The sequence below is a fragment of the Kryptolebias marmoratus genome, linkage group LG4 (genome assembly GCF_001649575.2).
Source record: "Kryptolebias marmoratus isolate JLee-2015 linkage group LG4, ASM164957v2, whole genome shotgun sequence".
NCBI classification, from domain to species: Eukaryota; Metazoa; Chordata; class Actinopteri; order Cyprinodontiformes; family Rivulidae; genus Kryptolebias; species Kryptolebias marmoratus.
Genome location: NC_051433.1, coordinates 30689230 through 30703854, shown reverse-complemented (window position 1 = coordinate 30703854; position 14625 = coordinate 30689230). Strand labels below are relative to the sequence as shown.

Here is a 14625-nt window from a genome sequence, read left to right as displayed (position 1 = left end):
ATCGCATCTGCATAAACTTTTTGGTGACTGTTTTGACCCTGGACTGGAGCTTTAAGAATTTGGTCCAGATCTCAATGCTGTAGGTTTTATTTGTGCTTCTGTCTCTATATAAACACAGAGACACGTTAGTCACAGTCTGTGCAGCCGTCCGGTGGGAACACGCAGCGCACTGGCAGGGCCGGAAAGTGGGGGGGCCAATGGCCCCCTGGCCCCAGTGGTTCCGGAGCCTATGGTTTCATCTAAATTAAATCACCAGTATCTGAAAGGACACCCAGATGTAACCAAGTATATGTAATGTCTATTGGTTGAATGCCCACTGAAACGCCCGCCTTCTTTAAAGACCAGCGGCCTTGATTGGACTATCTAGGTAAAAACAAATCCCCGGCTTTGTTTAAAAACCCAAGGCTCGCTCTGTCTCTCTCTTCTTCTCCCTTCATTCTTGTGCCTTGCCTTTTTCGTCTTTGTCTGTTTGTTTTGTTTAACTCCATACGTTTTAGTTTATGATTCTCATGTCTTTCCACTTCGCCGCCTTCATCCTTTTTCCCTACGAGCCAAATTTTCTGTCATACAGGTTTTCTCAGTTTATTTTGGCGGTCATAACTGACTTTAATTTAGGAAAAAATAGTGAAGGTAAGTCAGTCAGAACTTGTCGCCTGTTGTGGTAGGTAGGTAGGTAGGTACATTTATTTATATAGCACTTTTCAGTACGAGGTGACTCAAAGTGCTTTACAACACAAGAACAAAATTACAGACAGAGTTACAGAACATGACAAGATAACTAAGCTAAAACATGACAATGCTAACAAAGGTACAGGACATCTAAACTACTAAAACATGATATTACTAAACCAAGGCACGAATAATCTAGCTAACAGTGAATATGTGGGACCAAAGACTCCTCGACCTCAGCCTCGTTACAGCCCAGTGGACTGGGACATCCTCCTAAATGTCCGTCCAGCCAACACTGAAACTGAAACTACTAAATACCAACCAGCCGACTGTTGGACTGCCTGGAAATGGCTTGAAGGTTTTGCTCAGCCCCTGCCGGCTGAAAAATGTCCTGGAGACGATACCTTTCAGCCACCTTTCATCAAACCAAGGCCTACATTCCCATTTGGTACCAAATGCAGCGGCTGAGAAAAATCATCTCTCTCAGAAGGATAAAATCTCTAAATTGTCTGCTGGTGCATTTCTGGTGAAACAGACTACAGGTCTTTGTATCTAATTTATTAATGTTCCACAGTAATAATGTCACTTTCCCATCACGTTGAAGTTAACTTTTAAAACCCCTTCTTGCCTCAAAGTTTTAACTTCTTTGGTTTAATCGGACTCTCCTGTCCAACTTTTATGATGATTCAACACCTCATGTCAATATTTTGGCACTAAATTCAAACATTCAGGAATTTTTCATAACCTGCCATAACTTGTGATACATTTGGGTGTTCAATAAACGTCACATAAAGGGTGCAAAACTTAATTCAGTTGTGTGTGTGTTTTGATACAATTATGATCTTACTCTGAAGTGAAGAACTGATGGTTTAGGGTAAGTTAATTTTTAAAACTGGTAAACAAATAAATCCTAGGTTTATATAATATTTCCCTCTGTCTGAGGGTGGTGCCCCGTGTTAAAATCTTATAAACTGTTAACGATTCATAATGTCTCCATCATATTTCACTGTATATAAAAAGAAAAGTGTGTTCATGTCATGTGGGTGCATGTGTGCTAGCAAGCCACCTGGAGGTGCACAGTTAAAAGAGTAGAAGGCCAACCATCTACAGCCCAGCAGTGGATCCAGCACAAGAGGGCTGTAAAAGCCCCAGGCAAACAGACACCTGGCACCACCCTAAGGCAGCTGCACGTAAACACAGAGGTAGGTCACCAGCAAGGCACAGGGTCAGCAGCCCCCAGGACAAAGAGGTACGGGGCGAGATGTAGGGCACCAGCCACACCACCACCTCCCGCCGTGCAGGCCAAGCTCGGGACTCAGCCATCCAATGGATCAGCGCCCACGCCAGGCCCTGGCAGAGAAACCACCCAAACCTTTTCAAGTCCTGGGTCTGCTGGTCTCCAGACCTTACAGGCAGGTGCAGCCCTGGACATTTGGGGGCCCTAAGTGGGATATGTCTTGAGGGCCCTATTTTGCTGTAAATAGACAGTTTAGGCTACTCAAACCCAAGTTATATATGTAATTATAACTCTTATGCATAACAGTTTTACAACTATGAACATGATGTACCATAGTTTACTGCTAACTGAGCAGGTTCACGGAAACACGCAATGCTAACTAACCACATTTGCCTTTTTTTACCTTTCCTTGATAGGCTTAGTGCTTAGAGATATCATCAGAGTATAGTTTCAAGTATGAGCAAACCTAATATATCCAAATCGCCAAAACTTTCCTTGCTTTTTGTACTGTTATTTTTTTTCAATAATCCATATAGAATTGAAATTTGCAGACACACAAACAGCCTGTGTGCGCTCCTGCGATGGTTGACCACCTTTTGCAGACCATCACTTATTGGCCCAACACCTGTAAAGAATGAGTACAAAAACCATTTGTGTGGCTGCTGACTGATCCAAATTACACAAGATCCACACAGGCTCTAAGGCCCGTGCCGTAGACAAAGGTGCTACAGTTAGTCCGTTCAGTTTACCGTGCAGCCATCTCAGGGGCCCTTAGAGGCCGCAGGGCCCTAAGCAGCCACTTGATTTGCTCATAGGTAGGCCTGGCTTTACCTGTAGGTGGTTTCTGACTCTGTGCACTGAACCCTCTGCTAACCTGGTCACCGGGGTGAACCATTCAGCTTACTGCCAAACCATGCAGAAGAACAAGGCTTCTGCCTCAGCAATGGCCTACAGCCTGCTTCTTCAGGAGACTCTCCCATTCAAAACTCTTCTCCCGGTAAGGTGATGGTCTGTTGGCCATAGCAGACTGAATTCTGGTGTCCTGCAGTGTTAGAATTAAGTTTAGTCTAGATCTTCACTAATAATTCCCTCTCCTGAACCTTCTCCCAAATTCCCACTTACAACTTCATCTTGTGCCTCAAAATAGATTGTCTAACTTTATAAAGACATTTTTTCTTTATCTTAATCAAACATTTTATTCCCATTTAAATCATATTTCTGAAAAATATTAGGCCAATTTAGAAAGATCACTTGTTAACCACTTTCTGCAATGTTTTGATTGTCAGTTCTGTAAATAAAATAATTTTCAGCTTAATCATACATCTTGTGTGTATGATTATGGTCCCTTCAAACATACAAATAAAACCAAACCAAACCAAACCAACAACAAAAAAAAAAAAACTCATTCCAGGTTAAGACTGATAACATTTTTGGATGATTATTTCCTCTGGTATCGGATGCTGTGCAGCTGGAAGAATTTTTACTGAAACCTTTTTACTTTTGGACATTTTGTTATGTTGTCTACACATAACAACAAGGTGGGTTTTTTTTTTTGTTGTTGTTTTTTCACAGTTGGCAGCAGCCGATTAACATATTTTACTCTTCAGTGTTACGGTACCGCTCCAGGCCCGTCACCGTGGCTCTCAGGGAGATCCACCACTACCAGAAGTCCACTGAGCTGCTCATTTGGAAGCTGCCCTTCCAGCGTCTGGATTGGGAAATCACCCAGGACTTCAAGACCAACCTGAGCTTCCAGAGCTCAGCCATCATGGCTCTGCAGGAGGCCAGCAAGGCTCACCTGGTGGGACTCTTTGAGGACACTAACCTATACACCATCCATGCTAAGAGAGTCATCATCATGCCCAAAGACATGCAGCTGGCCTGCAGGATCTGCAGGGAGAGGGCTTAGACTCACCCCCACATTTAACACAACAAATATAAAACAACAGATAGAACGAGAGAGTGTCTTCAATCAGAGGCTTCTTCAGAGCTGCTGTAAGACAGACCGCTACAAGAGATCCTTCCTGCCCACAGCCATCAGCAGCAAAAACAACTCTAACAAAACCAGGATGAGTTACAATAATTTCCCTTTTAGATTAATAAAGTATTTTTGAATTGAATTGAATTGAATTGACACCCTGGAGGTGTTTCATTCAGCACCTTCAGCTGCCGGCTGATTGCACCGAGGTGTAAGACTCAATGTTACCAGAGGTCTTTTCTGACAGCTGCCATCAAGTTCTATAATGAGCAATTGATTAATGTTTACTAAATGTAAGCTACTGAATGTACCCCCACTTTAGTTCAGTGTACTGTTATGCACAATATTTGTAGCATTAGTTTCTTTTATATCAGTGTTTGTAGATTTAGTATTTGGTATTAGTAAGGATATTTTTGTATTGGGTGTGTGACATAACTGCTGCTGCTGTGACCCTGTAATTTCCTGCAAAAGATCATTGAAGCCATTCATCCATATCAATAAAATTAGAAATATTTTGTCCCAAAATGATCTAGAAAAACTAGTCCATGCATTTATCATGTCTCAGCTGGACTAATGTGTAATTCTTTATTATCTGGGGAGTCAAAAAAATATTTCAAAAGTCTTCAGTTGAATGCTGCTGCCAGAGTTCTGATGAGAGATAGAAGGAGAGATCATATTTATCCAATTTTAGCTTCTTTCTATTGACTTCCTGTCAAAATTCAGATTTAAAGATCCTGACTCTTATCCCAGCCGCTTTACACATGGCTGCAAACCGTCCCAGTGCATGCTGAAGGTCATGGCCTGAAGACACCAACAGAACCTCCTCATCTGCAGAAAGCAGTGATGAGACCCTGAGCTTCCGAAACCAGACACACTCCTCTCCGTGACTGCATCTTGATATCCTGTCCATAAACACCACAAACAGGATTGGGAACAAGGGAGAGCCCTGGCAGAGTCCAACCCGCACCGAGAATGAGCTCAACTTTGTGCCAAGACACAGCTCCTGCTTTCATTATACAGGAACTGGATAGCCCTCAAAAGCAACCCAGGCCCCCCATACTCCTGCAGCATCCCTCACAGAATGCCTCGGGGAGCACAGTCATAAGCCTTCTCCAGATCTACAAAACACATGTATACTGGAGGGTTAAACTCCCATGACCACCTTAGAAAACCTGCAAGGGTGAAGATCTGGTCCACTGCTCCACGACAGGGATGAAAGCCACCCTGCTCCTCCTGGATCTGAGGTTTGACATAAAGTCGGAGCCTCTCTTCCAATCCTTCAACACCCTAGAGCAGTTTCTCAACCTTTTTTGGGCCAGCGTCCCCCTATCCATTATCCATTATTATCTTGTCTCTTCTTCAGACTTGGCCCAGCTGAGCCCCAGGTGCCAAGGCACGGCCACCAGCTGCTATTAAAAATCTCATTGTTCCATATTTCCTAACAGAGCTCTTCACTCTCAGACTGCAGGTTTACTTGTAATTCCTAGAGTTTCTGAAAGTAGAACAGGAGGCAGAGCTTTCAGTTCTCAGGATCCTCTCTGGTGGAACCAACTTCCAGTTTCTGCCTGTGACGCTGACACTACTGTCTACTTTTTAAAGACTGGGCTTAAGACTTTCCTTTTTTTAACATCCTATAGTACGGGTTGGCTTTGGTTTCCTGAGCTATCCCTTAGTTCTGCTGCTATAGGCTCAGACTGCTGGAGGACAAACTGACCACATTTCCTCTCTGCTGCTGTCTTTACTCACTCTACTCTTCATGTAATTGTAATTTGTGATTTGTAATCATTATGTAGGGATCTGGAGTTTTTAGCCCCGCCTTGGGGCGGCTCCTCCAGGCCTTCTGTTCACAGGTGATCCAGATTCCAGTTAATGAAGACTGCCAGTACTTAAGCCTCCAATTGAGACCAGACCTTTGCTGGAGCATCAAACCTCTTGGGTTAGATTCTCAGCCACAGTTTCTAACCTAAAGTGGTTATCTATTGATTACGTTCTTTGTGCACCTTGACTTCAGGTTCTTCGCCACGCTACGGGACTACGACCATTACGGATACTTACCTTGGACCTCTGGATACTCACCTGGACAGGATACTGGCTTGTCGACCTCTGGATCACCTATCACCTCCATCATCTCCTCCACGCTGCCGGACACCTCCTGGATTTGTAAGGACAAAAGAACATTAACAAGCCATCGTGCAGTGCTAGGCTGATACTAGGATTGGTACCCGAGACTCACCCTGTTCCTCTTACTTCACAGATCATTCCATGAACCTGTCGCACTGTATATACACTGGACACCTGTAAATAAATTGCACTTACCTTCAACTGTTGTCTCTGCGTCTGGTTTTGGTCTCTCTCTCTCAGACTAGTTACCCTGCGTTCTTGTCACATTAAGATGGGATTTTCTTGGTCTTTCTTCCCAAAGAAACTACACCTGGACCAGCCATTTTATGTTTCTCTGTGTTTCTTTCCTGTCCTCTAAAACCCCAGTCGGTCAAGGCAGATAGTCACTAATTGTGTGCCTGGTTCTGCTGGAGGTTTCCTTCCACTGATGCCCATGTAGGATGGGAAACTGGGACAAAGTGAAGATTCAGTTCAATCTGCAGGCTTCCTTAGATTACTTTTAGTAATTGGCTTTTTATAATCTATGAAAATGTTTTTGTATGGTGCCCTGAGATGACATTTGTTGTTAATTGGCACTAAATAAATAAATTGAACTGAGTTGAAATGAAGTTCAGCCAGAACCTAGACTAAAACCTAAGAGACACATCATCGCCAGCTGTTCATCAACTGTCTAGTTTTAGGTTAAAAGCTTTTTGAGAATAACTTTGGAGTTAAAAATCCTATATTCTGTCCAATTTTATCTGTTGCCTGGTGTTTGAAACATTTCTGGTTTCACACTACGCTACATGTTATGCAACAGAATAAACAACTGATTAATGATGTTTTAGACTGTCTGCTGAGCTCTGTGAAATGTTAAATGACTGAATGAATTTAAACTTTGATGGATGTTACAATAAAGAGGAGCTGAAGTCTGACTGTGGGTTGCTTTTTTATTGTCATTAATACATTGATAAACATCCATGATGTCATGTGTTTGACAGTCAGTGAAGAGTATGGCTGGGAATTATCATTGTCAAATTTAAATATTTGAAAACAGCTACTGTCATAATAGTTAACACAGTATTCAGTCAAAGAGTTACTGAATGTAATGAATTACTTTGTTTATAATGTAATTGAAATAAACATATTTTAAATAGAGAAGCTTGTAAATATAACTAATAACATTTTCATAGTAACCTTCCTATCCTTGTGTTCCAGGCAGAAACAGGCAGACAAACAGAATGCAAACCATTAAATCTGACAGAAATCAGAGGTTTTTACTGATCTCTGTCACTGATTGTACTCACCAGCACCTTGTTTGTGAGTACAGATGAAAGGCTGATGCTGTACAGCTGCCCTCGGTCCGTACTGATGGCCAGAGTCTCTTCTGCTGGACTGATGCACATGGTGTCAATCTTCTGGCTCTCTGCTGGGCAGCTAAGGCTGCACGGATCGGAAGGAATCTGACAGAAACAGATTCATGCAAACACAAGGCTCAGAGTGCCAATGATGTTTATATTTCCTGATGTGCTATTTACCAGTATCTCCCGGCTCATCCTATAACTGTCCTTTTGTGTCTTCTCAAACAGACACACTGTGCCAGGGCCTGTGGTGCACAGGAAGCCCTTGGAGTAGGACAGGATTGCTGTGATACGAGAAGGAGCCACACACTCATTGGCATCAGTTTCTTTGATCCACTTCACCTTCACTTGCCTGTTAGGTAAGGTAACATTTTTACATTTCATGAGAAGGCAATCAGTGTGAATGCTGAGTGATGAAAGACTGCTGAAAACTTGTAAAGAGCTGAAACCTAATTGTTAAAGTTAAACAATGAAAAGGAAGCTTAAATTATTAAAAAAATGCTGAAAGGTAAAATTGGAAGAATAGTTGTTAAAAGTTAAAATTAGCAGAACAGTAGCAAAAAGCTAAAACTACAGTAGCTAAAGCTAAAATAATTAGAACAGTAACTAAAACCAGCAGGACTGTAACTAAAAGCTAAAATTAGTGAAACAATAGATAAAAGCTAAAAATTAAGCTAAAATTTCAAATAACACAAACTTTTCCAAATATTGAATATATATAAAACATCTCAATGCATTTTGACAAGAACAAAATATTAAAAAAAAGTAAAATAATTCAAACTTTAGAAAAGTTACAAATACAAAAAGCCACAGTTGTTATGTCCTACATAAGCTGAATGTCCTGATACCTGAATGGCCTAAATAGCTCAAAGTATGCTGAAGTAACTAAAGTTAAACAAACATGGAAGAAACTACAGTATTTACAGAAAAACAACAGTGTTAATGCTGAGTCACTTTTAGAATCCACAAACCAATCACCAGTAAAATATAGAGCAAAAGAATCCAGAAAACTTTGACCTCATCCCTACTCTACCAATTCATGCTATGTTTTCACAAACTGGCAATTCTGCCCTGATGTCCAATTTAAATGTTATTATATTTTCTTTTTCTGACCATTTTCAGACTAACTCAGAGGGCTGTTGTGCCCTGTTAACTTTCACGCCTTCATTTCATATCTGTGACACGCTGACACAGAAAACTTTTGGTATTGTGATTATTTCTCTTGTATTTTATTGCTCACAGAAGAGTGTGCTGTGCTGATAAGATTTATCCTTGATTCATATTTAATTGGCTCCAATTTAATTGAATGAAATAAGAAAATGACATAATGAAGAAATGAATAAATTGACTTGGTGCATTTAACTTGAGCTATCACACTCGAACAAATTCCTGGAAATGTACATGTCAAAGATAAGCAGCATCACTTCAGGAGCCTCACCTGTCAGTGTGGCCTCCCACACCTTTACAAGTCACCCTGAGCTCTCTGCGCAGGTCCCCAGACTCAGAGACCAGCAGTCTGCCTGTGTCTGTCCCAACAAGCACCCTGTCCTCTGATGTCCACGCGTGACACAGTAAGTTGTCAGACTCCATCTTTGCAATGCTGCTCTGTTTCAAGACTCCCTCTGAGTAACGGAGCAGCTTCAGCACACCAGCTCCACTTACACAGAGCTGCATGTTGTTGTGAGGGTTGAAGCTGATCTGCTGGAACATAGTGTGATCAGTGTGTGCATACCTGCACAAACCAGAGAAACTCTGGATGCTGTGCACCAAATCACACATGAAGATGCTAAAACTTTGTTAAAGGAAGCAAAACACTAGCTGATAGCTTAAAGAAGAGAAACGCTAGTTAAAGATTATTACAGTGAAATGCTAACTAAAAGTATCAAAAGGCTGAAAGTATCACAATAATACTTACTATTAGCAAATGGCTGACTAAAAGCTAAAAGCAGCAAAATAGTACTTAATACAGAGAATCTAAAGATGCCAGTTGCTAGCTAAAAGCAGCAAAATTTAGCTAATAGCTAAAAGTATCAAAAGGCTTGCTAAAAGCTTAAGTAGTAAACCACCAGTTAAAGTTCAACAAATCAAAGTATCAAAAAGCTATCTAAAGGTATCAAAATACTAGCCAAAAGTAGCTAAAGGCTGGCTAAAAGCTAAAAGTAGGAAATTAGTATCTACTAGCTGCAATCTAAAAGTATCAAATTCCTAGCTAAAAGCAGCAAAAGGTTAGCTAATTGCTAAAAGTTTAAAATATCATAATAGAAGCTTGAATCTAAAAGTACCAAACTGCTAGCTAAAAGCAGCAAAGGGGTAGCTAATAAAAAAGTTAAAAGTAGTAAAATAATAGCTAAAAACTAAGATTGTCAAAAAGTTATTGAAAAATGTCAAAAGGCTAGCTAAAAGCTAAAGGTAGAAAGCAGTAGTCAATAGCAAAAACTAGCGAAAGCCTAGCTAAAAGCTAAAAGTAGCATTATAAGACAAAAATACAGCAACTGATTTCAAAGAGAATAATATTTTGGAAGGAATAAAACATTACTCGTGTATTTCTGTAATATTATTATTACAGAATATTATCCTTATTATATTATTGTAATATTTCTGTAATATTATAATATTTATAAATAAAGTAAAATATTTTGAAAAGTATAACAATTACAAAAAACAAAAACCATAGCACCCATCGTACAAATGATAAGAAAATTTTGATATATGAATTGCTAAAATAGCACAAAGTATGTAGAAGTAATTTGAGTCCAAGAAAACAAATACTGTCAATGCTGATTCATAGTTCACATTATCACAACAGCTTCACCTGGACCAATAGAACAACAGGGACTCACCTGTGGAACAAGATTATTGGAAGTAGTGGTCTTCACTGTTGCAAGGACCTTGTTTTTCTCCCAAAACCAGAAGATCAACATCCACTCTGGGCCTCCTGTTTGACCTATGAGGTACTTGGAATCAGGCGAGAAAGCCATGCATACGAACTCCTGAACAGAAGTCTCGCCTGCAGTCAGAGGTTTTCTCTTCCTGCCCTGCTCATGGTGCAGGTCGAACACGGTGATAGATGCCTTCTCAGCCCTCTCGGACACTGCCAGGTAACGACGACTGGGACTGAGGGCCAGAGCACATATGCCCTGACTTTTCTCTGAAACTGGAGGAACAGCAGAAAAGGTTTTATTTCCAGAACATATTGTAAACAGGAAGCTGTGATATTAAAGGCCTAGCATCCATTCATACTATTCCTTTCATGACAGTGTTTTAACTAAGATCATCTTTTGATGAGAAATGATGAAGCTGTAGCCGTTTTCATGCAAGATGTCACACTCAGAGTATGTGTTGTGAATGACTTCGCTACCACATTAAACTTTAACACAGTATTTGTACAACTGACTAAATTATAGAATATTTGGTGTTGGAGTATGCTGATTAGCTGTGATGGCCATGTTGAATTTGATTGAGTCCTAAAGTTAACGAGGTGTAGATGTATATCCAGTGATTACTTTGAGAAAAATCTGTCAGGGGGTTCATAAGATAGCTAATGCTAACATGTCTTGCAATGAGTAGCACACCAGTGTTTCCCCTTCCATTATTTAAGGGACAGACCTGCTTAGGGATCAGCCACCCAGGAGTGCACACAGCCTGGTTTAGTGTCTTTCTTGGTGTGACTGTGTGTTTCTGCTGCTTTACCTCTTGAAATTAAACAATATTAACAGTAAAAGACATATATTGTATTCCCAAGTTTATAACAAAGGTGTTTCTCCATTTAACTTTTAATTTTTTTCCAAAACCTTTACAAAGTTCTCTGTGAGAGAGTGTCATTCAAAGTGTTTGGACTTTACCATAAGTATCAGCAAATTTCAGTTCTACAAGGGATTCGAACAATATAAACAACGTTTTAGCTATTTGGATGTGCTGAACCTGCTTAGACTTGAAACCATACCGTGATAAAAGTAATCCAATGATAAAATATGAAAAAAACATTGTATTAAATGAGTGCATGAGCTGAAATCTATAAAGCATAATCCCTTTATATGAAATAGTCATTTTAAGGCAGCAATCCTCTTTGTCATGATTATTTTTTGGCAGAGAAAATCTTACTTTATGGTCATTTACAGCCATATGGCAAGGTACAAATGCCTACAAAAGCTGAAATCTTTAAGATATAATCCTTTTGAATCAGGGGTGGAAATTAGCCCCCGCCACCGGCCAAATGCGGGTAAATATTTGAAGTGGCGGGTGAATTTGATCAACACACGCCACTGTGGCGGGTTGGCAATTTGAACAGAAAAGGCGTTATTTGTCCTCTTGACATATAGGGGCAGTAATGTGCTCGAGTTGCTGCTGTTACGTCAAGCCCCGTTCCCTCATCAGATACGGTTCCCCCTGCGTCTCCGTAAATAATGACTTATCTATTAACAGAATTGTTTAGAGGGGCAAATATTTCTCATTAAAAAAACAACAAAAAACAACATAATTGTTTTAAAAATAAAATGTGCTAATAATATCATAATACAGAGGAATAAACACAGTTAAGGAGTAGTTGGTAAATTATTTTTGTCCTATGTTTCAGAGGGGGAACCGATTATTTCAGACGGCTGAAATATTTGGTTCCCCCTGGTAACTTTAGCAAAAAAAGAACAAATGTCTCCAAATTCACAGAATTTTGACAAAATTTTTAAGAAATTAAAAATTAAATTAAAAAGTCATTTTAAGGCAGACAATTGTAAGTCCAGTCAATCAAAAATGGCATGTTTAAGTTATTTTGTACTTTGCAAAGGACTACCCGTGCTATAATTTATAAAACATCACCCCTTTGAATATAACAAAGTTACATAAAGGCAAAAACATCCTTTCAGTGTCATATCAGGGCCATCTTTATCGCCAACAGTTTCCAGTTTTTCTTTCTGCATGTGGGAAGTGCTGGGAGAAAAAGGCGCAGGGATGAAGTTTACTGCTGAGAGAGCACTGCACCAACTCCTGAGTCTGAGGCGTCCACCTCAACGACAAATTGTTCATGGGGGTCTCAGGAGCCGACGTAAACAGTTGTTTCATTCCTTAGAAAGCCTTTTCAGCTTTAGGGGAAGGGTTGATTTCTAGATGTGATGCAGAGGTCTGTCGTTTTAATGAACCTTCGGTAGAAGTTTGCAAAGCCAGGGAATTGTCAGAGCTGTTTTCAGTAGGCCATTCACATTTTACTTTCTCTGGATCAGACTTCACCTGCTCGCTCTCAAATATGTAGCCAAGAAAGCTGAGAGGTGACATGGAACTTATAAAAACCTCATTCCTTTAAAGGGTCCTGCTAACAAAGACATATTAGCATTGTCAGAAAAGAACCTATGGGGTAAAGAGTTAAAAATCATGGTAAACTGGAGGATGAATCCTCTACAATGATCGGACTCACCCTCATATGGTTCAGGTAGGGATAGAATGATCTTGTGACAAAGTTGCTGTCCAGGAACTAGAGGAAGGTCTTGTGGAGGAACAGAGGCTGGAGTAGTTCATTTTGGATCCAGAGCCATTAAAAAGGTACCCACATGATCTAGTGGCTGATTTCTTGTTTGTTGTTGTTCATTTAAACTTTAGAGTATGGTATTATGGCTGAGTCATGAGTTGGCTTCTCCTGTTTTCTGGTAGAGAGGGGTGGCTGGAGCATCAACCATGAGAAGGACCATAAAGGAGATCAGAGACACACAGGGGAGTCTAGTTAAAGTTGTGTTACTTAACAGACCAACAGTAATACATGCTCCAATTCAGCCTTAAGCATGGTTTCGGTTAACCAGGAGAATACCACAGGGCTGACTGACATACGTGACTACTGGGGACTGTCCCAGTGGGTTAGTGGGCCCGAGGTTCAGCCTGTGGGGGTGATGTCTCTTGATGTATGTTTACTCTGTTCTTAGTTCAGTTCTTGCTCCTTGTGTTTTGTACTCCTCTCATTATTCAGTTCTCCTTGTCTTGCCCATCTCATTTCCTCCATTTACTCGCTGGTCCACTGTCGTTTTCTCTTGCTGCCTGGTTCCCCTCATGTCCGCCTCTAATGTCTGCCACGGTTTTGGATTTAGTTTTTCTTGTACTTAGTTTGCGGAGTTGACCTGTAAACACATGCCGATCGGGTGATGGTGAGCAGCAGAGATCAGAAGAACTTGTCCCATAAAGCCCAGCCTACTAAAACAGTCTCTTTGAGGCTTATTATTAACTCCGCAGTCACAAGTCAGAAAAGTCTTGTACTAGTGCCACATAAATTACATCTCCCTGTTTGTCTCAGTGCTGTGGCTCTAGCTTTTCATGTCATTCCTCCACTGAACATTACTTCTCAATCACTGATGCTATAAGCAACATTAAATTGTTCCCATGAGCCGCAAAGATGGAGCAGCAAACTATGAAATGTAAAGGTGGGAGATAAAAAAAGAAAGCCCTTCAGGAAAGTGCAGCAACAAATGTAAAAACATGTTTGACTTGTTTAGTGGTCCTTCCTCTGGTTCTGGTATCTCCACCAGACATGATGAGAGGTCAGATGGCACCGCTAGCAGCAGCACAAGCCAGGTTAGCATTGTTTTCATATTTCTAACTTCAAAATGTTTTTGTTGTTACAGCTATTACACATTACCAATACTAATTTGTTGCATAGACTGTGGCTGACCCAGGTGAGGTGATAGACAGCTCAGATTTTGAAATGGGCCAAGGAGAAGAGGCTTTCATGCTCATGGCTCAGCCAGATACTGATGATGCTGGTGTAACTGTATTAACCCTGTTACACTGGAGAGTGAGAAGATTAGAGATGGTGTAGCAGAAAACAGTCAGTTACTCGTACAGTGAAGGTTTATAAATACAGTAGCTTTCTGTCATAAGGCGTGGAGACAGATGTGAACCCAGAGCGCAGACTCATGTTTTTAAAATGAAACTAATTTATTAAAGTAAAATATAACCAAAACAAAGGCTGACGTGGCAGCAGAAACTAACAATAACAAAATCCAGAACCGAGGCAAGGCAATGAACAAAGAGACAACAATCATGACCAAACGGAATGATCCAGTGGTGTGTGAGAGAAACTGACAGGTTTTTATAATCAGGAGGTGATTGGAAAGTGGACACAGGTGAAGCAATTAACCAGACTAGAGACAGGTGTAGATGGGCATGGCAGGAAGGCAAAAGAGTGACTGGGGAGGAGTGAATAGTGACAGCAAACATGAACAGGAAAAAACTAAACTGAAACAATAACTCAAACCGAAACAAGACAATAATCAAAACAACAAACTGAAAATACCAAACTATGACAG

The 14625-nt window shown here is 40.6% G+C and overlaps 1 protein-coding gene across 6 annotated transcripts in view; it reads right to left on the bottom strand.

Moving 5' to 3' along the window:
- cfap57 (cilia and flagella associated protein 57) overlaps positions 1 to 14625 on the bottom strand; it is a 55475-nt gene that overhangs the window by 36410 nt on the left and 4440 nt on the right. For 3 of the 6 annotated variants that reach the window (XM_037975328.1, XM_037975330.1, XM_037975331.1), the window contains exons 2-5: positions 10186 to 10499; positions 8784 to 9046; positions 7523 to 7697; positions 7292 to 7447 (exon numbers count right to left, since the gene is read on the bottom strand). In XM_037975328.1, the coding sequence (XP_037831256.1) occupies positions 7292 to 7447; positions 7523 to 7697; positions 8784 to 9046; positions 10186 to 10499 (908 nt within the window). The remainder of the gene's footprint in view (positions 1 to 7291; positions 7448 to 7522; positions 7698 to 8783; positions 9047 to 10185; positions 10500 to 14625) is intronic. The other 3 variants (XM_037975329.1, XM_037975332.1, XM_037975333.1) reach the window with 1 other exon arrangement.